Source organism: Gadus morhua, chromosome 4 (assembly GCF_902167405.1).
Source record: "Gadus morhua chromosome 4, gadMor3.0, whole genome shotgun sequence".
Classification (NCBI taxonomy): Eukaryota; Metazoa; Chordata; class Actinopteri; order Gadiformes; family Gadidae; genus Gadus; species Gadus morhua.
The window spans coordinates 17,065,438-17,087,952 of record NC_044051.1 but is presented as its reverse complement, the minus strand read 5'-3'; the positions used below and the strand labels follow the sequence as shown (position 1 = coordinate 17,087,952).

Below are 22,515 nucleotides of genomic sequence, written 5' to 3'. Positions count from 1 at the left end.
TAGCCCATTATAGAGATTTCCTTCTCTTCATAACCGAGTGTTTGCCAAGGAAACCTTTGTTGAACCTTGGCGAAACCTTACCTGCTCAGGTTGCTGTGGTGTGTTTCCACGTGGGTTCTTTCAGTATGGCCCGGGTACACGGCCCAGTGTTCAAGTCTTTTGTCGAGTCTGCTCTGCATTGGAAATGTGTATTCGTTTACCTGCTTTAAAGTTATAATATGTGACAACAACAGTCTTTGTTTATAGTTCGTTGAATTAACCTTTTAGAAGCATGCCATGTTGTAGTGTTATTTGTTTCATCATTTGATACATTTGGGAGCAATTTTTTAAATGGCTGATTTGGGAGAATATATGACGCTATTCAGTGCTTCTGAACTGGTGGGTCAGGGCATACGCCAAACGCGTCTTTAGGAGGAAGACCATGACTTTGCTAACTTTCTTTGCTATAGTTTCAATGTCTGTTCATGTTTCAATGGCTGACTGTTAAGTTGAATTCAATTCGTTGCAGCTTTTTCGTTGGCTGCATGTTTTTAACAGTACGTCGTGAAGGCATTGTAGATTACTGCACAAATGGTAAATACTTTGGATGTTTTTGGCTCCTGACTCAATGACTAATATGCGTGGCCTGAAGCCAGTCCGTTGGAGAGCCACTGACGTTATGTAGTGCACATTTTTGGACCTGTGTTTCAAAGGAAAACGCTAAACTGGCCAAGCAAGCAGTGAAGAATAATCAGACACGCGTGTTGTTTATCAGAAACATTAAACAGTGGCTCTAAAGATGTCATTAAGCTCTGCCACCGTCTTCTCCGTGGAGCAGCGGGCCTTTTCCTGAGTCCTCCCAGATTACCTGCCACATTGTTCCGCTCCACACATCTTCCTGGAATGGCCGCCTTCGGAAAGGTCCCCTCTGGTAACCGATTAACCAGACTTACCCTCACCCCCCCTCCCACAGAGAGCACTGGGAGTCGTCTGGGTCGTTTGGAACTTTTCTTTCAATGAGGAAGCTGCCTCTGCACCCTTTGTGAGCGCAGTTCCTTGCTCAGTAAATGGTTGCCTCCAGATTTCTAAAGGTACAAAAAGAAGTAGCACGCCCCCAGCTCTCCTTTAGCGGGCCAGAGACACTCTCTTTCTGCATGGTATGCGCATGGATTTTATTCTATCCATGCGTTTTTTTTTTAGCTGATGCAGTCAAATGGAAGTCTCACCCTGGGGTTTTTCCTCTACTAAAACCGTAGTTTATTCCCCCCAAACATACGGATTTAAAATTGTGTCCAACCGTGTCTCTCTCCACATAGATCGTCCATCACTGTGTACTTCTTTGTGTTTTTTAGCTCTGCAGATGGAATACGTATACTTATGAAGACAGGGTGTTTAAGAGAGCGTATACCTCTGTACCCTATTGGCCCCTCACAATGGATATCGGTTGCGTTTAGTTGCTGGCTGCTCTAGAGGGGTGTGAGCTGTGAAGAGGGGGACATTCACACCACTCTCATGCTAAGGACTGCAATGAGCACTCAGCCTAGTTGAGCCGGGAGTCATGTGACTCGGTGACTGCAATGAACTTGGAGTTCACTGCAAGCTCCAAGGTTCACTGCAGTGAAGCCGATTCTGAAGACACGGTGAGGTCTCAGCACATACCAGAGCCTCGTACTTTTTATTGCTTTTTTCCGCTGCTTAGGGCACACAAAGCTGGTAGTGGTTGCATTTAAAATTAATCTGCGCTCACTGCCATGCATAGAAACAACAAACCCCCTCCCTAAGAAAAGTGAAAAGCCCTTTGTCAGCAATGCCTTAATCCATCACTGAACTCATGTTGTCTGGCGGCAACATTTGGTGTCAGGGTTAAACACTTGAATCATTTTGTCCTATGCGGCTTTGGTTAAACATGGCATTAGTGGATTGTTACTCTGTAGACAAGACGGTCAGCAGTGATACAAGGGTCCAGCGGACTCGATACTGATACTCTGACCCGGGTTACTGTGTAACCGACCCCGGACACTGAGATCGGGCCTTGTCGCGTGTCTCCGCTTCGCTCTCTTTTCTCATTGTGCCCAGAGTCCCAATAATTACACTGGACTGAATTTCACCATTTGAGTGCCGGTTCCGGTGTTTTGTTCGGATGTTGCTGTGGAAGAAGCTTCTTATATTCAGATTACTCTGTTTTAAGAAGGGTGTTTTTATATTGGACAAAAACTAAAAGTCAAAACCAGTCAAGGACCAAGACACTTTTACAACTCAAGTATTATTAGACTTTAACACAACCGTCCATATTTGGCATTGTGGTTTATTGGGACTTTATATTGTGTCCCTGCCTGTTTTACAGGCCATCCTTTCCCCTTTCCTCTCTCTGCCGTGCGTTGGAGTATCTGTGATGCTAAACAGACAGCCCTCCTGGTCTGGCCAGGCTCAGTGAGTTTGATAGAGGATGGCTTACTCTGGTGAGCTCCTGTAACGCTAGCACTCACCAGCCTGCTGTGGATGTCCCCTGGGCCTCACACAGGGGAAGTCTAGGCCTATAGTCTAGGTAAAAACAATGAACTGAAACCCTGATACGGCCTATAACCTGTACACAGCCCACATCCATACCTACACCTCAACTGAAATCAACTTTTTGTGAAACTGTGGACGGTTGAGGGGAAAGCTATTTGAGATCGGTCTGTATTGATGCACATGCGTTTGCACTGCTGCATTGGCTTGTGTTTCCCATTCTGAGCTCTACCTAGGACGGCCATCTGCTTTTGCTTAGGCAAACGTCGTCTTGTCCGACTTTGGAATGGAACACGCATCGAATCACTGAAGGGGAGCTAGGTCAGGCTCTGCTCCTCAAGAGGAAGAGCAGAAGAGAATATGACGGCTCCGTGGTAGACTGTAGGTAACATGGCGGAGCTCAGGATGTGTCGTTTTGTTTTGGCTTCCTCCCTCGGAGAGATGTGGTTCTGAAACAAGACATTTGTAGATGATGGTGGTGGCGGTCGTGATGAACAGCGACATGTTGCCCAGACAACAAGACGCTGTACGCGTTTGTTGATAAACAGACTTTTACTGACAGTACAATAAGAGAGTAAGACAGCCTTATAGTTATATCAGAGAGAGAGACCGCCTTAAAGTAAGGTCAGAGAGATTGGCTTATATTAATATCAGAGAGAGTAAGAATGCCTTATAGTAAGATCAGAGAGACCGACTTATAGTAATATCAGAGCAAGAGACCGCCTAACAGTAAGGTCAGAGAGACCGGCTTATATTAATATCAGAGAGAGTAAGACCGCCTTATAGTAAGATCAGAGAGACTGACTTATAGTAATATCAGAGGGAGTAAGACCGTCTTATAGTAAGTTCAGAGAGACAGCCTTAGAATAAGAAAAGAGTGAGAGAGAGACCGTCTTACAGTAAGATCAGAGGGAGTGAGACCCCTTAGTTTACCAGTGCATTCAGCAATGCTGGTTTGATCTGGGATGTTGAATTTCATCTCGTATTCCAACCACTCTTGAACTGAAATGCTTCTTTTCTTCACATTTGGTTTTCATACGTTAATTATTATGACAGTGATGATGGTCATCTTGAATTGCAAACCAGTCCATGTTTATTGTGGATTGTAGAAATGGAATAGAGACAATTGCATGTTTGCATAAGATTAATTCCGGGCATACCGGGAACAGGAAGTCCATTCAGCACTGGCGCTTCATTTGAATCAACCCATCGTGTCACGATGTGAAGAATAGGGCTCATTATGGCGCATCAGGACGGTGATGAGTTCCGCTGCGACATCATGTCACAAGTCAATGAGTCTGTTGTTCTGTTAAACAAATGTACTGCTCTGACAGTCTGCTATAAACGTATTGTGTGTCTCCTATTCAAATTATTGACTCTCAATATGAAACACTGAACATCCTGGCATGCAGTGGTCTTTTGTTTTGCGTGCTGCGTTCGTTCCTTTTTATGAAGGTTAATAAGTGTCCCTTATCAGCCACGTAACACTCCCAGGGGATTCCTGACTCCTCTGTAACCTCAAGCTGCATTCCTATTATTCCTTTTCCTGAGCGCTGCGTGTGAAAATAGTTTGGGAATTATTCATCAGGGTAATTATGGTATGCCCGTCTCCGGGGAGACGCAGCTGAAGCCACGCTGAGTTTAGTATGCGTCGTCAGGACTTGGGAGGAAATGCTAATAATTGCCTCCACAATGGATTGTCTTCTTTCAGGAACAGGGTGTGCTGTATCTCTGTTATTGATACTGGGAGTGTATCCGATCTGATGTGTGCAGTACCGCAGGTTTTATGTCCGGCACGTTCTTCGTTCCCGCCCAGTGAGGAACTGGGAAGAGCAGCGTTGAACAAAAAAGAAAAACTGAGGGAGAGAGAATGTCTGCTTGTCCCGGGGATCAGATTACCAGCCCTCATTTCAGGATTGGCCCTAAGAAAACAATCACGGTTTTGTTTCCCCTGTCACGTAAGACCATTCAGGCAGAGGAACACTGCTGGGAACCGAACACGCAAGAGGGAACTGGAACAGCAGGTTCCACTTTTTCCTCCCTGACACCGCTCCGACCGCCGCCTCCCTCCCGGGTCTAAGGGTCATCTTTCTACCCCTCGACGCGGTCCTCCCCCCCCCCCCCCCGCGCCTTATTCACTCCCAGCTTTTTAATCTGAGGTTGAAGGTGGACATGTGTAACCACACCAGTGGTCACAGACCAGTACTTCACGTCCAGTTCTCACAGTTCATAGAAAGTGTTCTGGTTCTGTTTGTTATTGAGGAGTCGTTGTCTCCCCCCCCCCCCCCCCCCCACTGTGTGTGTTGTCGGTCACTAGTGTTGTATGGAGCTTAGTCGTGCTAGCCCACAGCGCTTCGGAAGCAGCAGGGCTCCTGCACCGCCGCCGAAGTTGGAATGTGAGCCTGGCAATTAGCTCATAGCACATCACTGAGACACGTTGGCCTTTAACAGTTCCTCCACAGCAGATAGCGCAGCTTCTTTGACCGTATAGCATGTAAGTTGGCCATACATACTTGTGTTTTACGTTTCTCTTTTTGAAATGATAATTTTACGGATCATTTCGTTCTTATAGGTTGTCGGATTAAATGTGTTTTGGATCTGTGATTCCTGGCTATGCAATATCATAAATTTAAACGGTGATGTCGGTTGTTTAACATCCAATTCGTACCCCTTGTTGTTCATTTCATTTTAAATTACAAGCTGTACTAGAAGGGTTTTATTTCCATTGACACACTTATTGCAAGCAATATTACGCTGGCAGCTAGACACCGTTGAGAAACATGTGACAATGACACACATCAGGTTAGTCTACTGTAAGAATGAGACCGCACATCGTGTTGTGTCATTGTCACCGTGAAGGGCCTGATGTAGCTCTATTGTAGGCTGAACAAGTGCTTTGTGTCCTGGTATAGGCCAGTCCTATAGATCCTGTTCTTGCTTAATCCCCAATTAAAACAATTATATTGTGATGCCTCTGTTAGGCTATATGCATTCGCTTATGTAGTCTATCTGCATTCATGAGCAAATATTTGAAGCATGATGTGCAACAGTGTCCATGGAATCAGGTTTAACAACATAATGAAAGAGGATTTCTTAATACACACCCAAAGCATGAGCACTGCATGTGAATTTCGAGTGATGTGATATAAAATCCTTATGCGATGCTAAATCCTATTACTTTTGCAGCTACAACTTCATGCATGTTCATGTTTTGCAGTGCACAAGTCGTTTACTAGTCTAGTTTTAAAAAAGTCTGTTTTCTCTTAATTTCTGGCACTTATCTTTACTTTTGTTTTCCCTATTTGAAAGATGCCTCCTCAACTAAGATTAATGACTCTCTAATCTCTTAATCTCATTCGAAGGTGTGATTTTAGTTTTTTAGTTAGTTCCTGGTTAATTCTGGTCCCTTGCCTGGTATCGAGGAAGTAGCTTTTCTCTCTCTTTCCTCTTCCAACAGGTCAGCTCAGTCCCATATGGCCACGGTGAACTCAACCGCTTAAGGGAAATCCATTTACAGCACTCCTAATTGCCATTATATTTATATTATGTATATATAAATAAATATAATTTCTCTCTCTCTCTCTCTCTCTCTCTCTCTCTCTCTCTCTCTCTCTCTCTCTCTCTCTCTCTCTCTCTCTCTCTCTCTCTCTCTCTCTCTCTCTCTCTCTCTCTCTCTCTCTCTCTCTCTCTCTCTCTCTCTCTCTCTCATTCATATATATATATATATATATATATATATTCTCATTAAAATCGAGGAACATGCATGTGCTGATATCCTTTGGAGGCAGTTATTCTTGGAATTGTTAATTAATTAAACAAACCAATTCCGTTTTGACGAGGTCTTTGTCTCTGCTGCCTTCCTTGGTTTTGGTGGATTTGCTTCGTGAATTCTTGCATAGACATATAAAAAATCGCTTTCACCTTCCGCTGTGATTCACCGAGGGATATCTATCCGTTACATCTGCGGTACCTGTTTCTAGGGGTGAATCAGTCTCAGTAGCAGACCAGCTTGAACCACATTCGACCTGGACTCTCAGCGTTATTGTTTGTCCCTAGTGCCGGATAGTGTGGGCCACCGTCTCTTTAGCAACAAGCCAAGAGGCATTTGGTTCGGGAGGGGACTGTGTTGACCCAGAAAGATGTTTTTTCCCTTCTCCCCCCCCCCCCTTCCCCTTCTGGCTCTTGACTGAGAGAGGCTGGCGGAGATCTGTGGGACCACTGCCGTATGGTCCATTTCATTCACTGTGGTGGTGGAGAATAAAGCGCGCCCTTATCATCGCTGCCAGTCTGGGGGATGGTTGGGGTAGGGGGGCACTGGTAGCCCAGCCGGAGTCTCAGAGTCCTCTGTTGGTCTTTACGCCCCCCCCAGCCCAAGCTTTACAACCATACGTGTAAATCTGTCTCCTGGGCTAACAGCTACAAACAGTGCGATCGGACTAAGTAGAGCTTCATGCTAACGTGAACACACACACCAATGAGAGGGCTGTGGGCTGTGGGAAAAATCTATCTGTAAATTGTACAGCCTCGCACTTCTTTGGGTCATGTTTACTGCATGCGTGATGTCTGCCACTGGTTGGAGCTGGGGCTGTGGTGGTGTTCTGAATAAATCATCTATCACATGACCCCCCCCCCCCCCCCCCCCGTGCAGACTATCATCCCCCACCCTAGATCATGAAGATGTTTGTGTGTTCATGTCGTGTGTGTGTGTGTGTGTGTGTCAGGCCTGCTTCTGCTGCCATGCCAGCCCCCTTTTTGAAACGACTTTGTACTACAAAATATATGTACGACTTGACATTTTTTCCTCCTGGTCTTTGCAGTGTCCTCTGCAGACGGCCTGAGCTGCTCAGGGACAGCGACGATGCCTGGCAGCGAGCCCTCCCTCCCTCCTACGCATCCCCTTCCTATAGACGCCGTCACTCGACGGCGAAGGGTCTCATATACACGCCCGTCAGCCGTACAGTGGATGAAAGAGGATTTCTTGTGGGACAAAAGTATTTGATTTAATGGCGCATGATCACGGGAAGGCACACTGGGAGCATTCACACGACGTCAATGAGACGACGGTTCCCTTCACAGCTTTTATAGTCGCACTGTAGGAACAAACACCGATGCATCAAAGACGCGCACACCAGAAGGGCTTCTCACGGTCAGAACCGGGAGGCTGGTGCATCGAATGTACTTGGCTACTTTTTGCGATGAAAGTGTGATCTAATGAGACACCTTTTTGATTTTGAGAGAGCGAGAGCGATTCCTCTAGGTGCAAGGAGAGTTTATACAAAGGGTAACATTGAAAAACAGACTTGATGCAACGTCAGCGCCGCGCTGTCCTGCTATGCGTTTCACTTTCACCTCTGCCGCGTGGATGTTTCTAGCCAGCGTTTGTTCCTGTAAAACTTTTCAGACGTGTTGGAAACTTCGCCTCCCCGGCCTGCTTCGAAGCGTTGGGTAACAAACCTCATCATAAACAGCCTCTCAACACAATACATGACGGCATGGCGGCAAAGTCTTTGGGCTATTTAATGATGTATTTGTAACCAAAACGTTGCGAGAATACACCTTAACATAATATCTAATGTATTTTGTAAGGTGTCAGAAAATTAACTTTGATTTACAAAGCGTTTGTCGATTAGCATATTTCTTGTTGGGATTGACTTGACGTGTGTGTGTGTGTGTGTGTGTGGGTGTGGAAAAATCCACTCGCCTCAAACCATACTCGTAGAAAATTGGTTGCCACTACACCAAGGTTAAAAATACATTGATGCTACTTGAACACAACCCACTCCCATTAGAAGTGACAGAGTAACAAACTAAGACCTACTCAACTTTGGCGGCAATGGTGTGTGGGATAAGCATGCTGTGGTGCATCCACCTATTATTCGAAGTGGTTTTATCAACTTAAAAAAAAACATGTTTCCTGCAGCGGAAATGCGAGGTGATTTCCGATGTGTTATGTAGACATGGTTTCGCACACACAGTGAGTGAACCCAAACACACTGCATATAATGCATGGACCCTGGCTCGCAGCTCTGTGACAGCGTGGGTAAAGACTAATGCAAAGCAACTCGTGGAGCATGTTTTGTAAACACAGAGCTGAAGAGAAAATATATCAACGAGTCCCAGAGGAAGAGGCGTAGGTGCGTGGAGGGGAGACAACGGTCCACTTTCTCCTCATGCTCGGAAGAACAAAGCAGCTGTTGACGGGAGCACATTCCCTGCTGTGTAGTGGACTCTCATAATCTATGAACCTATACTGACCTGTGGGGGACACACACACACACACACACACACACACACACACACACACACACACACACACACACACACACACACACACACACACACACACACACACACACACACACACAAAATAAGGCGGAAAATTGTCACTGTGTCCTTTCCTTGAACAAAGTAAACCAACCACGTCTGAATGTAAAACAGAACCGGTTCACAGGCCCGTTTTTTAATCCAGAGACTAAGGCTACCGCCATGCCCAGGATGGAGGTGAAATCCCCTCTGCGCTCTGTCATCCACAAGGTGACTCTATGTTTGGTATAGCGTCACTCACAAGCCGGGTTTTTACAGTCGTGACTCACTCAAAGATGTGTGTAGAGGTTCAGGACTGGGAACGATCTGCCATGGCCCGCTTACTCACCGCGCTCCAACCCAGCGAGCTGCAGCCACTGACCACCACACAGCAACAGCAAAGGCTTCTGGGTCTGAATGAATGAATACGTTAGGAACGTTCGGAACATTGGGGTACTTCTCATTCAGGACACTTGGCACGTTAGGGTACTTGACGTTTGGGTACTCGCAGTGCAGTACTTGACATTCAGGACATTTCGTATGTTAGGAAACTTGACATGTTAGGGTATTTGGCATGTAGGACACTTTGCATGTTAGGAAACTTGGCGTGTTAAGGAGACTTGGACCGTGGCACGTTAGGGTACTTGCATTGCAAGACACTTGTCATTTTAGGACACTTGGCATATTAGGGTACTTTGAATGTGAGGGCACTTGACATGTCCGGTTACTTGACATGTAGGACACTTGTCACTTTATAACACTTGGCATGTCAGTGCGGGTACTTGACATGTTGGGGACTTAGCAGGCTGCCTCTATAATTCAAATGTGAAAAACAACACCTGCTGATCAGGGATGTATGAAGGATGGACGGATGAATAAATGACCGCCTCGGTGTCGGTTCCAGGTGTCTGGTTTTCAGCTTACTGGTCAACTTTAATTTATATGTAAATTCCCAAACCCCTTCACTTGCAAGAGAAACAATGCAAGGGTGCATACGTGATTTGTGCCAGTTTTTCCTAGTTTATTTGTATAGAAATGATAATGAAGACGTTGATAATAATGTCATGTTCTTGGATGTATTCCCCTGTGACATCCATCATTTTAATACCAGCGGGGCGTACTATTTATCTTTCAAACCAATGTATCCACCGTCTTAAACGTAAGCAATAGTACGTCTTAAACTTTCTATTGTGTGTGAGCTTCCAATTTCTTTTTATTTTTTTTTATTTATTCATTGTTTTCGGTGCCGAAGATGAGGATTAATTTTGTCACGTATCTGAATCCTGGGACATCGTAATCCCCCAGGCTTTATTGAGGCATTAGCCGACCACGACCTGTTCACGGACACAACCAACGCCGTGACCGTCCCCTAACTCTTGTATGTTTTATCTTTCCGCAGGTGGTCCCCGGTGCTGTGCCCCCCCTGACGTCGTCTCCGTGCCCCCCCGCCCTCCCCCCTCCCCCCCGCCCCGCGCCCCAGGATGTCCAAGCGGAACCTGTTTGTCCGTCTGGTGCCATGCCGATGCCTGCGAGGCGAGGAGGAGCCCGTCACCTCGCTGGACTACTCCCACTGCAGCCTGGAGACGGTGCCCAAGGAGATCTTCGGCTTCGAGAAGAGCCTGCAGGAGCTCCACCTCGATGCCAACCAGATCGAGGAGCTGCCCAAAGTGAGACACCGACACGCGCACGGACAACTCTGACACACAAATACACAGTCTGGACACGCACCCCCACACAGACACGCACTGATACCCTCCAACCGGATCGAGGAGCTGCCCGAAGTCAGACGCGCGCACACTCGCAAAACTCGGAAACACACACACAAGTCACACACACCCCCACACAGATACTCACACTGATCCCCTACATTGTACAGTGTACATTACAGGGTGCTCAGGGTGCTGGACACTCACACCGGGACCACAATGAGGGCAGTCAGAAACGGAGACTGATTTAATCAAAGTCGCAGACAGCCTGACTTGGGGTAGGCCCTCTGCCCTGGACTTTGCTCTGACCTTTGCTCCGTTGAAACGTGACAGAGGGCGTCCTGGATTGTACCATTCCTAGGAAATAACCGGGGAAATGTCTGTGTGAAATTGCTGTAAATATCATTTAATATCAGCGGGAGCAGTACAGTCGAGCGGCCCCAGCCGAAAGGGGTCTGGGTTCGAACCCCCGATGTCCGAAGTCTGTCTGTAGGCAGACAGACTTGTGCAAGGGGCCAAAACCCCTGACCTGCTCATAAACGGCATGCAAGAAATACAGGATAAACTCCCAGTTTCATGACCAAACGGTTCTCCATGTACATCCACTGTCTCTCCCTGTCTCTAACTATACAACTTGTCCTCCCTGTGTTTTCTTTCTCCCCCTCTCATAGCAACTGTTCAACTGCCAGTTGCTGCAGCGGCTGAGCATGCCAGATAATGACGTGACGGTGTTGCCGTCGGCCATCGCTAACCTCATCAATCTCAGGGAGCTAGACGTCAGCAAAAACAGTAAGCAGGGGCCGGGGGGCGGGAGCTGAGACAAAGCCCAAAGTGGAAGTTCAAGTTTAAGTTCACTCTGTTGTTGTTTGAAAAGCAGGGTTTGCTCAAGGAAGAGCCGAGTTTGTTATATTTGCGTTAGTTTTATGTTACTATGCTACTAAAAACTAGGACATCCCACATAGAAAATGGTTGTGGAGATCATTTTCCAAACCTTGCTCAATCCATCATTAGGCTGCTGAGAGCTCATGGTGTCTGTTCTGATGTTGGCGTTAGTGATGGTGGGTCTGACTTTGGGGTTCAGTTACAGAGGTGACCGTTTTATCCGCAGATCTGTGCAAGAAGCCCCTAGACACAATTATTTGAATGGCCACGCTGTCAAACAGATTAAACAATAATGAAGCAGTTTAATATTCCGTTTTTATTTTATTTTAATACATGCGTGTTTGAACGCCTCGATGGATGGACTTGGATTAAACGGCTCTGACTGGTCCAGACCTGCACTATGTTTGAATAAAAGACCTTTCATTAAAGCATTACAAAGAAATAACGGAACGAAGCACTACTTTGTTCAGTATTTCTTTTCAGTTGATCAAAAAGAGCAGAAGTTCTATCACTATCACAGTAATCTTTACTTAACTGCCCTTATGCAGTTTGTCAGTTTCAGGTACGTGCCCCAGGCCTCCCCAGGGGGTTTGGCTATCCCGCCGGTCTCCTCCCCCCCCCCCCCCCCCCCCCCCAGACAGTGTGGGGGGACGCCAGGCCCCGCCCCCCTCTGTCAGCCTGGCCTGCAGCGAGCGTGTTCGCTGAGAAGCTGCAGCCTTGCTGCTCGGCGCTCATGTTTAATGTTCCTCTCTCTCTCTTTATCTCTCTGGCTGTATCTCTCTCTATCTCTCAATCTCTCTCGCTCGGCCCCTCACCTCGAGTGCTGCTCTCCCTGAGATTGTTTACAGAAGGGAGGGGGGGGGGGGGCTCTGTAGAAGGTACTCTCCCACACCCCCGCCTCGGAGCTTGTAGACAGACCCGCTTCCTGTTTGACTAGTTTCAGCTACTTAGCGACTCACCTGTGTGCACCACCATCTGCAAACCCTCCCGGACGCCACGCTAAAAACCTGGTTACCCAACTTGTTATTGACCCTCGTTTATTTACATTGGGAAGACGCTTTTCCAAGCGAGGGGCGGTCCGCGTGTCATCAACAGTATGACGGTGGCGCCGCCTCTGAAGCACTTGACGTATTTATTCCCTGATGTGATTTATTAGATATCCAAGAGTTTCCAGAGAACATCAAGAACTGCAAGGTCTTGACCATCGTGGAGGCCAGCGTGAATCCCATATCCAAGTGAGTGTGCTGAGTGTGTAGAGCAAGTGAGAGTATCCGGACGCATGCAGGCGGCCATCCATCAGCATCCATTTCAATTAACCTTCCCCTCGGTGTGTTACGGCCTCCCGTTGGCTCCGGCTGAGCCCCGCGTTTACGGTCAGGGAGCTGTGTGTGTGTGACTGGGGTGTGTGTGTGAGTGTGTGACTGGGGGGGGTGTGTGTGTGTGTGTGTGTGTGTGTGTGTGTGTGTCACTGGGATGTGGGTGTGTGTGACTGGGGTGTGTCACTGCGATGTGTGCGTGTATTGTGTCTCACTGGGGTCTGTGTGTGTGTGTGTGTGTGTGTTGTGTCTCACCGGGATGTGTGTTGCGTTTAAACAGGCTGCCAGATGGCTTCACCCAGCTCCTGAGCCTGACCCAGCTCTACCTAAACGATGCCTTCCTGGAGTTCCTGCCAGCCAGCTTCGGCAGGTCAGTTTCTCTCCTTCCTCCGCCGAGGCAGCGGGAATGAGACACCAGCTCTGGGGTTAAGCTGCGGACCGGTGCATGTTCCGCCGTTGTGTTTTGGAGCTTTTTTTAAACACGGTGACCCCCTCTCTATTATGATGAGCACGGCTACACAAAAAGTGTTCGCTAGGTTTTGTTCGCCTGTACTGGAATAATGAAATTCACTCCGGAATTAACCTGCAGACACGGGAATTTTCCTTTTTTATAAAGAAAATGAACAAAGTGACCCACTCTCAACTTGAACATGGCAAACGTGTTCAGTACATTTGTTCAATGCACCCAATTCTGTAAAAAAAATAAATACGTATTTTGCCCCTGCATGGTAGCATTCATAACCCTGATAAATGGAATAAACCGCAAACCAAAGTTTTATTTGCTGGAAGTCCCCCACTGGTGATGTCATTCTAAACTACCAGGCTTATTATCTTCTTTCAGCCCTTTTAATTGTAGCAAGTCAATCGATTTTCGTAAATTGTTGCCCTTCTCTTTCGGTATTAACTCCAAAGCACAAACAAGCATAATTATGGTTGGGAATTTCTGCGTCCAAAATAGACTTGAGGCAAGCTAGTGAAATCCAGTGAATATAAGTGCATTAACTATCTAATTAGGATATGTCTATACTATTTGTGGTAGAAACGGTATGGGCAATACATCAGTTTTAAACGCCAGCTATGACATTGCCCCAGTTAATGCCCTTTCTTCAAACTAAAGTTCATTCATAAAACACCGCAGGGGGCCATAGATTGGTGCAGGTAGCAAAGTAGACAGGCAGAGAGAATCCTTGCTGCAATGCGACACAGAAACAATACAAGTTAGTATATTTAGTGTATTTAATATCCCAGGGAAGTACAACATGCTGTATTAGGCACAATCTTTATTAGGAAACGCAACGTTATTAATCATGACCACAATGTCCCTTGTAAAGTAGAAACGATGAAAGAGTTCACAAACAAACCTGCACACATTGAGAGTTAATCTTGTATTACAATCTTGGATTGTGCAAGTGCATGCAGGGTATGTTGGTGTAGCTGTACCGATTTGAGTTGTCCAATGCGCTGCTGAAATATCAATGCTGGCGTGATATTCCGGCCCTTATTAATGGTCATTTTTCCATTTTGATTCAAGGAATATTGCTATTCGAATCACTCAAATATTGCCTTCTCCTCCCCAGGCTGACGAAACTGCAGATCTTGGAGCTGCGAGAGAACCAGTTAAAGATGTTGCCAAAGTGAGTCTCCCTCTTCCCCTCTCACACTCTCTCCCCCTCCCCTCCTCCCTCCTCTCTCCGTCTATCTGATCCACACACAGCCTGCTCTCGACACATTTGACTGTGGCAGTGAATAGTGAATTCAAGTCTTGCATAAGCCCTGCCCCCCGCCCCCACTCCCCACTCCCTCACCGCGCTGGTGACTTGGCTGCCTGCACAGACAGGTTTTATAATCTTCAACAAAGAATTTTTGCCTGGTTATCTCACCTTTGGATAAATGCATTGATCGTCTGCATTTATGGAAAAGTGCTTTTTTTCTTTGGCTCATTCGTTCACTTTACTCGTGCACAAGTCAACACCAGGGCGTTCGTCTGTAGATGAGTGCCGCCTTCCTCTTCTGCAGATGAACCTTCTCAGACCGCTCATCTGTTTGCGGTCTGACAGTGTATTAAACGGACCGTAGTGTTTACGTTGTGAATGTGACACCTTTTCCTCTCTACTGCTCGGATTATGTATAGATGTTTTTTTTTCTTTATTTTGTATTTACTGCTGTGTGCGTCTCTTGCTGTGCCGCCCACACGGTTCCTGCTGTCTGGGATTAATACGGCCCGTCTTATCTTAAGTGAGGGGGTAGTGTTGTGTTTGAAAACACAACAGATCCTTCTCGGCAGTGTTTATGTCCCCAGAAGGCCAGACAGACTTGGGACTTTTGGGCCAAGAATATCGCCAGAAACGTAGACCCGTGAGAAAACAACCCAGGGGTGTGATAAACAAATACTTGAGCACGGACATACAGGCGTGAACCAGACACGTTTTATAGCCGGAAACACGCCTTCTGTAATCAGACAAAGAATGGATTACTCAGAATTAGCATGCACTTCATTCACTGTTTTTTTGTCTCCCTTCCTTCTTTCGAGATTAAGATCACTTTCTAATATCTGTATTTTGTGTTAGAATTACTTTCTAAACCCTTGAGTTGTAAGTTCCTGTTCAGTTGTGTTTCTCTGTTAATGTTTCAGCGGTGAGCCACTGGTGGTGTTTGACATCTTCCAAACGGATTATAATATTGATCACTCTCAAACCGCGCTGTGAGACTGCTCCAGATCAACTCAGCCACACTGCTAATCTGCTGTGAACTCCCACTCAGCCGCTCCCAGCATTACCCACACGTCCTTGATTACGTACTTGTACACTGGCGGGTCCAGAGCATAGTCCTCTAGCCCAGAATTTGGTTACAGCTCCAGGTTTTACAGCCCTGTCAACAACCTTTATGTAATTTGGCTGGCACTTTTATGAAAAAAGACTTATGTTTAACACGTGATGGAGGGTGCAGGTTGGGCCTCTTGCTCAGGCATGGCTATTGGCGGTGGACATTGGGGTTTGAACCAACAATTTGGAAAGGTTGTCGGTCAGACTATATTTGAGTCCTATACATTGACTCCAACACGCGTCACTCATCCACTAGTTCCATTATTTGAAGCACATGCCCGGGGCGGCCCGCTTTGAACTACTGGTTCTGAGGAAAAATATATATACAATGTATACAATGTGTACCAGCCAGAAAAGCACTTAGGTTCCATACGGGATCTACACGCAAGCAATGTCTATGGCAGATGTTTACAACCAAACATTCCACACAGTTTTCCCATCTACTACGTATGTATTTATGTGATGTGAAGTCTATGACATGTTGAATGGGGTAATGGGGCACCCTCAATGCAGTGCTTGGGATGCGTCCTGTTAACCTTCCTTCTCCCTCTGTGCCCCGCTGTAGAAGCATGCACAAACTCACCCAGCTGGAGAGGCTGGACCTAGGGAGCAACGAGTTTACTGAAGTGGTGAGTCGCTGTCACGCAAAGATGGCTTTGACACACACACACACACACACACACACACACACACACACAGGACACACACAGGACACACACACACACAGGACACACAGACACACACACGCACAGGACACACACACACACACAGGCACAGGACACACACACAGACACAGACACCGACGAAGAGGACACACAGAGACACAGACACCGACGAAGAGGACACACGGAAGCACACACTGACCGGAAAGGAACGCACAGAGAAAGAAACACGAACAGAAAGACGCCCACATACACACACACACGTGTAGCTAACAGTGTGTGTCTGTGCAGCCTGAGGTGCTGGAGCAGCTGAGTGGGATCAAGGAGCTGTGGATGGACTGCAACCGGCTCACCTTCCTACCTGGGGTACGTCCTCACTGCCGCCGCTCACTAACACACGTTGTTGTTGTTGTTGTTGTTCACGTTGGTGCGTTTGTTATTGTGCTTGGTCTGTTTGAATCCTATTTGTGTTTCTCTTTATATAAGTATAACTATTATGAATATTTATTAATGTAATTATTTCAATTATATGCATTTATTCAATGTGTATTATTATCATACGTTTAAGTATTATCATGATTCTCTTCATACCTGCGTGTGGTCGGGGGTGAATGCTGGTTGTGTTGGAAAGTGCTCCTCACCTGGTTAGCCATTCCCGCGTGGGGGCATGGCTAACCAGGGCCTCGTGTGTAGCGCTGTTATCGTGTTCTGGAGCCTCGTTTGTGGTGGTTCTATGTCGACATCAGCCCCCTCTTGCTCTCTGGTTGGCCGGCCTCCTACGAGCCTGAGTCACATGGCCGTGGTGTCGAATCAAGCACCTGATTTACAACCAGCGTGAGCGCTGACGTGTGTGTGAAGCGTTACGTCATACGATGAGGCGAGGGCGGCGTGGGTCGGCTCTGGGAAGCTCTCCAGACGCGGGCCGTAAACAGGGTTGTTATGGGGGTGAAGCTGCCCGGAGCATGAGGCCATTCCTGGGACAAAATGTTATTCAGGGTCAGCTTGTTCACACTATTTTGATTTTATGTCATTTTTGTCTCAAAATGTTATCACTGGTAGAACTAGTAAAAAAAAAAAAACAGCACTAAAGTTGCACCTAGAGGAAATGTAATGCATTTGCAGAAAATAGTTTTTCTTTTCAGAAATGGAAATGAAGAATTTTAAATGTAACCGTAGTCAAATCTCAACCCAACGGGAACCAGGATCGTCACATTTCCTGCTGCCTTCTTAGCCTGTGCCTTGATTTGGTGTGATTGTGTCTAGAATCTAGAAACACCACATCAGGCTACGTGCTAAGAAGCTTCAGTAGCCCATCATCTAGACTCTAGATGACGGGCTACTGAGGCTTGTTAGCATGTAGCTTCTTAGCATGTAGCCTGATGTGTGTGTGACTGTGTCCAGATGATGGGCTACTGAAGCTAGATAGCATGTCGCCTGATGTTGTGACTGTGTGTCCAGATGATGGGCTACTTAAGCTTGATAGCATGTAGCTTCTTAGCATGTAGCCTTATTTGTGTAACTTGTGTCCAGATGATGGGCTACTGAAGTTTGTTAGCATGTAGCCTGATGTGTATGACTTGTGTCGAGATGATGGGCTACTCAAGCTTGTTAGCATGTAGCCTGATGTGCATGACTTGTGTCGAGATGATGGGCTACTGAAGCTTGTTAGCATGTAGCCTGATGTGTATGACTTGTGTCCAGATGATGGTCTACTGAAGCTTGTTAGCTTCTTGGTATGTAGGCTGATGTGGTGTGACTGTGTGTCCAGATGATGGTCTACTGAAGCTTGTTAGTTTCTTAGTATGTAGGCTGATGTGGTGTGACTGTGTCCAGATGATTGGCATGCTGAAGCAGCTGGCCTACCTGGACGTGTCCAAGAACAACTTGGAGATGGTGGACGAGCAGATCTGTGGCTGTGAGAGCCTGCAGGACCTCCTGCTGTCAAACAACGCCCTCACAACGCTACCCGGCTCCATAGGTGAACACGCGCACGCACACACGCACGCACACAGGAGCACACAAGCACACACACAGGAGCACCCACGCACACTCACCGGAGCACCCACACACGAACAGCAGCACGTACACAGGAGCACACACACATACTCACAGGAGCACACACTCACACAAAGGAGCACACACACTGGAGCACACAGACACGCACACACACAGAGACACATGCGCACACACAGACAGTCCTGACTGCAGGACTGTAACACGAGATATGTCCGGCTGACCCAATCGATGTGTACATCCTTTAACATAATGCACAGTGGCTTTTTGTTAAAGAAATTAATAGCTGCAGTAGATATTCATTTAATGTAGTGCAAGAAATCAATCACTCAACCTTTATCGCTCATGCTCTCTCTGCGTTTCGGTGTCTCTCTACCAGGCTCCCTTAAGAAACTCACAGCTCTCAAGGTGGATGAGAACCAGTTGATGTATTTGCCGGACTCCATCGGAGGGTGAGTGCTAACAGCATTACAGTCAACGTCCGCGATATAATCCACTCATCTCGGTGAGGGAGGAGGGAGGGATTAGCATGATGGCTATTAATCCCTCTCCCTGTCTCATTGGCTTCCTCTGCTGCCATTCAAACACACACGCATTCAGAGCAGATCAAAGACCCAATTAAACGCATTAAGTATGATTCAGTCTGCGAGTCCTTGGTTTTGATTTTGTGTATTAGTTTCAAATATATTTTATAGCCCACTAAAAAGCTTTTGTTTCAGTGACAAACGCACACTTGTTATTCAAAGTAAAGTCAAACATAAACATGACTTCAGAGTGCCCCCAGACTTGGGGACAGTAGCAGTCATGCTCCTCTGAATGCTAACACGGGTGACGATGACCGAGTATTGACACAGTAAATGTGCTGGTCTTGTTGTCACACCAACAGTGTCAACAGGGCTGGGCCTAAAATGGTGGCAGTCAGCAGTTCTGCTGGCAGAGACCTACCCAAGGGCAAAAGATCAAGCCCACGACTATGGTCCGGCCAAACGGATTGGCTCTACATTGAAGATTTAATCCCCAAGACGATTTCAGTCGTCCTCCATTTTGATTGCAAATTCACTCCTGATTATTATTATTTATTTATCAGCAATCAATAGCATCTGTGACTGTTTGTTTGTTCTGGATTACACATCCAAACACGGTTATTTATTCCGTATGCTGCGTTTGTCTCCCCCAGTGCACTTTCACACAGATTAGGTTTTAAAATAACCCACCCATGGTTTTAACATAATCACGAGTAAGGATTGCAGTTCAAGCATACTGATTAAATATCTAATCCTTTTTTTTTTCATTCATTCACCCGCGGGGTCGGACGTCGGTTTACCCCCCGGCGCTCCGTATCGGTAGTCCGTTGTGTCCGGTTGTAGGTCGGGCTTTACGAGGAGGACGCAAATCTCCCCCGTTAATTCTTTGGCAATCGAGAATATGGATGGTAATGCCATTAGGAGCGGCGTCGCATGCCAGCAGTCCAAAAGCTCCCAACTCCGACCACGGGAGCGCGGCGCTCCGGGCCTGACCGGCCTGAGCTGGTTAAACCATACCTCGGGCCGTTGCTGAACCCTTGGACCCGCGTTGCTTTTAAGGATGGAGCCCAAAGGGTCCGGATCCTTTTTGTAAAGCGACCCAAAGCAGAGATGGGCTGGTATTGTTGTGACGGAGTGTAGCCCATGGAACAGGACTGTACTCAGGCTTTATCTTTTCACTCTCCTCTTCCGGGACTCGAGTCTATTTTGGATGTCAAAAGTCAAAAACGGGCTTCGGGCTTCAGAATAAAAGTACACTTAAGAGAGTGGTCCGATGTAACAGCGGCTAAAGTGGACCCCCCCCCCCCCCCCCCCCCCCCCCCCCCCCCTCTCCAACACAGGGTGCATGCTGTGATGGTAAGCTTCACCCAGGTGTCCATTTCATGTTTCCCCCGTCCATATGCCCGGCCAGGCCGGGCCGGGAGGAACAGTGCGACCAGTGTTTGGTGACCGGACACAACACGCTCTGTCCCCGGGAGGGGGGGCGGGGGTGGTCCGCTCTCCTCATGAGGGTGGCCGCAGGGAAACAATCTAGCAAACCAACAATGGCGGGGTCTGTTTACCGCCGGCCAGCCGTGTGGAGCCAATGTGTTGACGTAGCTCGCCAAGCAGCTCCTTCTGCAGCCGCAAGGCGAGCACATTGAGGGTGGGAGGACGACTCGTCAGAGAGTGACCGTAGCCCTAAGCCCTACCGCTGAACAGCTGGTTGATGGGTAGGCCTACCTGGTGACCGTAACCCTGTTCTTTATCAGTGATCAGCTGGTTGATGGGTAGGCCTACCTGGTGACCGTAACCCTGTTCTTTAGCACTGAGCAGCTGGGGGTTGAGTAGGCCTGCCTGACCATAACCCATTCAATACCACCGACCAACTGGTTGTTGGGTTGCTGCTAGACACTTATTTAGCTAACTTATATATCACTGGATGAGAGAAGGACGGTAATATTCGGTGAGGCAGGCAGTAAATACTGGAAACAGTAACGGTAGAAGACATACACTACTCAAATAATGATGGACACGAAATAATCGCATTTAATGTTTATTCCATTCTGTACAATGTCACCATAGCAAACACCTAAGACTGTTTAGATTGTTTTTGCCGCACCTCCCGGAAGGCATTGTCCGTGTGACTGCGTCCCCGGGAACCCGTCTTTAATCTCGGTCTCTGCTCTGCAGGCTCAGCTCCCTGGACGAGCTGGACTGCAGCTTCAACGAGATCGAGGCGCTGCCCGCCACCATCGGGAACTGTGTCCACATCCGGACCTTCGCCGCCGACCACAACTTCCTCACCCAGCTGCCCTCTGAGGTGAGCGCGGGCGGGGGGTGTTGCGAGGCGCCGTGTGACGTCATGCAGCCGGGGGTGTTGAGCCATGGCCCCGCACGCTAGAGGGGAGAGGGGGGAGGGGGGGAGGAAAGAGGAAGAGGAAAGGACCGAGAGAAGGTGAGAGAGAGGGAAGGAAAGGGTCAGAGGAAAGGAGCAGTAAAAAGGATGGAGAGAAGGTGAGGATAGGGACGAGGAAAGGATGGAGAGAACATGAGAGGAAAGGGAAGAGGAAAGGATGGAGCGAACATGAGAGGAAAGGGAAGAGGAAAGGATGGAGAGAACATGAGAGGAAAGGAGCAGTAAAAAGGACGGAGAGAAGGTGAGGAAAGGGAAGAGGAAAGGATGGAGAGAACATGAGAGGAAAGGGAAGAGGAAAGGATGGAGAGAACATGAGAGGAAAGGGAAGAGGAAAGGATGGAAAGAACATGAGGAAAGAGGAAAGGATGGAGAGAATGTTATAGAAGTAAGGAAAGAGGGAAAGATGGAGAGAAGGTCTGAGAGGGAAGAGGAAAGGATGGATGGAGATGGGGACGGAGGGAGAGAAAAGGGGAGAAGGAGAGAGAGGGTTGGAGCGGCGGTGGGGGTTTGAAGATGTGTTCATCTCGGGACGTCTCTCACACCGTTTTTCATCGCTTGTCTTTAAACATCTCTTCTCCAGATTGGCAGCTGGAAGAATATCACTGTGCTCTTCCTGCACTCCAACAAGCTGGAGTGTCTGCCCGAGGAGATGGGCAACATGCAGCGCCTCCGTGTGGTCAACCTCAGCGATAACAAGTCAGTGCTGTCCCCTACCCCACCTCCCGCCGGGATTATATACATAAATCCTCCCTTATGCCCAACGTCTGTCGTGCTATTTTTAGCCCACATTATGATGGATGCTTGTTTCGGTTTTGGAGTCTGAAGGCATTTGATCGATTTTTAATATTATTACGATGGACTAGTCTTGACTTATCTACTTTTGACATTCCAGGTTGAAGAATCTCCCCTACAGCTTCACCAAGCTCAATCAGATGACTGCTATGTGGCTCTCGGAAAACCAGGTGAGCCATCTCACCGCACGCACACATGTACACACACACGAGCGCTCGCATACACTGACACACAAAGCCTTTTGAATCTGCTCCGATCACTATTAAAAGCATGCCACATGATGCCAATATTTAACACTTAAATTCATGATTGAGAACATTTTGGTCCAGCAGGCAATACCATACTTTAGCATATTTGTTATTTGGCACAAACACATGAACATATTCATGTGATATCACCACGATGAATATTGACTAATGTAGCCTAGCATACCGCCAGATGCTCCCGTCACACACATGCACACACACACGCACGCACGCGCGCACGCATGCACGCGCGCACACACACTTCTTTAGTAACATATTCACCCACGCACACACACACGCTTGCCAGTCTACACTCAGATATCCACACACAAACACACACGCTAGTCTATACTCGTATATTCACA

At 47.4% G+C, this 22,515-nt stretch overlaps 1 protein-coding gene across 3 annotated transcripts in view; it reads left to right on the top strand.

Moving 5' to 3' along the window:
- Positions 1–22,515, top strand: part of erbin (erbb2 interacting protein) — a 42,808-nt gene that overhangs the window by 6,791 nt on the left and 13,502 nt on the right. For all 3 annotated transcript variants that reach the window (XM_030353078.1, XM_030353079.1, XM_030353080.1), the window contains 12 exons: positions 10,190–10,457; positions 11,168–11,285; positions 12,535–12,613; positions 12,975–13,064; positions 14,272–14,328; positions 16,082–16,145; positions 16,470–16,544; positions 18,012–18,156; positions 18,571–18,643; positions 20,888–21,017; positions 21,694–21,809; positions 22,006–22,075. In XM_030353078.1, coding sequence (XP_030208938.1) covers positions 10,272–10,457; positions 11,168–11,285; positions 12,535–12,613; positions 12,975–13,064; positions 14,272–14,328; positions 16,082–16,145; positions 16,470–16,544; positions 18,012–18,156; positions 18,571–18,643; positions 20,888–21,017; positions 21,694–21,809; positions 22,006–22,075 — 1,203 coding nt within the window. In that variant the 5' untranslated portion in view covers positions 10,190–10,271. The remainder of the gene's footprint in view (positions 1–10,189; positions 10,458–11,167; positions 11,286–12,534; positions 12,614–12,974; positions 13,065–14,271; positions 14,329–16,081; positions 16,146–16,469; positions 16,545–18,011; positions 18,157–18,570; positions 18,644–20,887; positions 21,018–21,693; positions 21,810–22,005; positions 22,076–22,515) is intronic.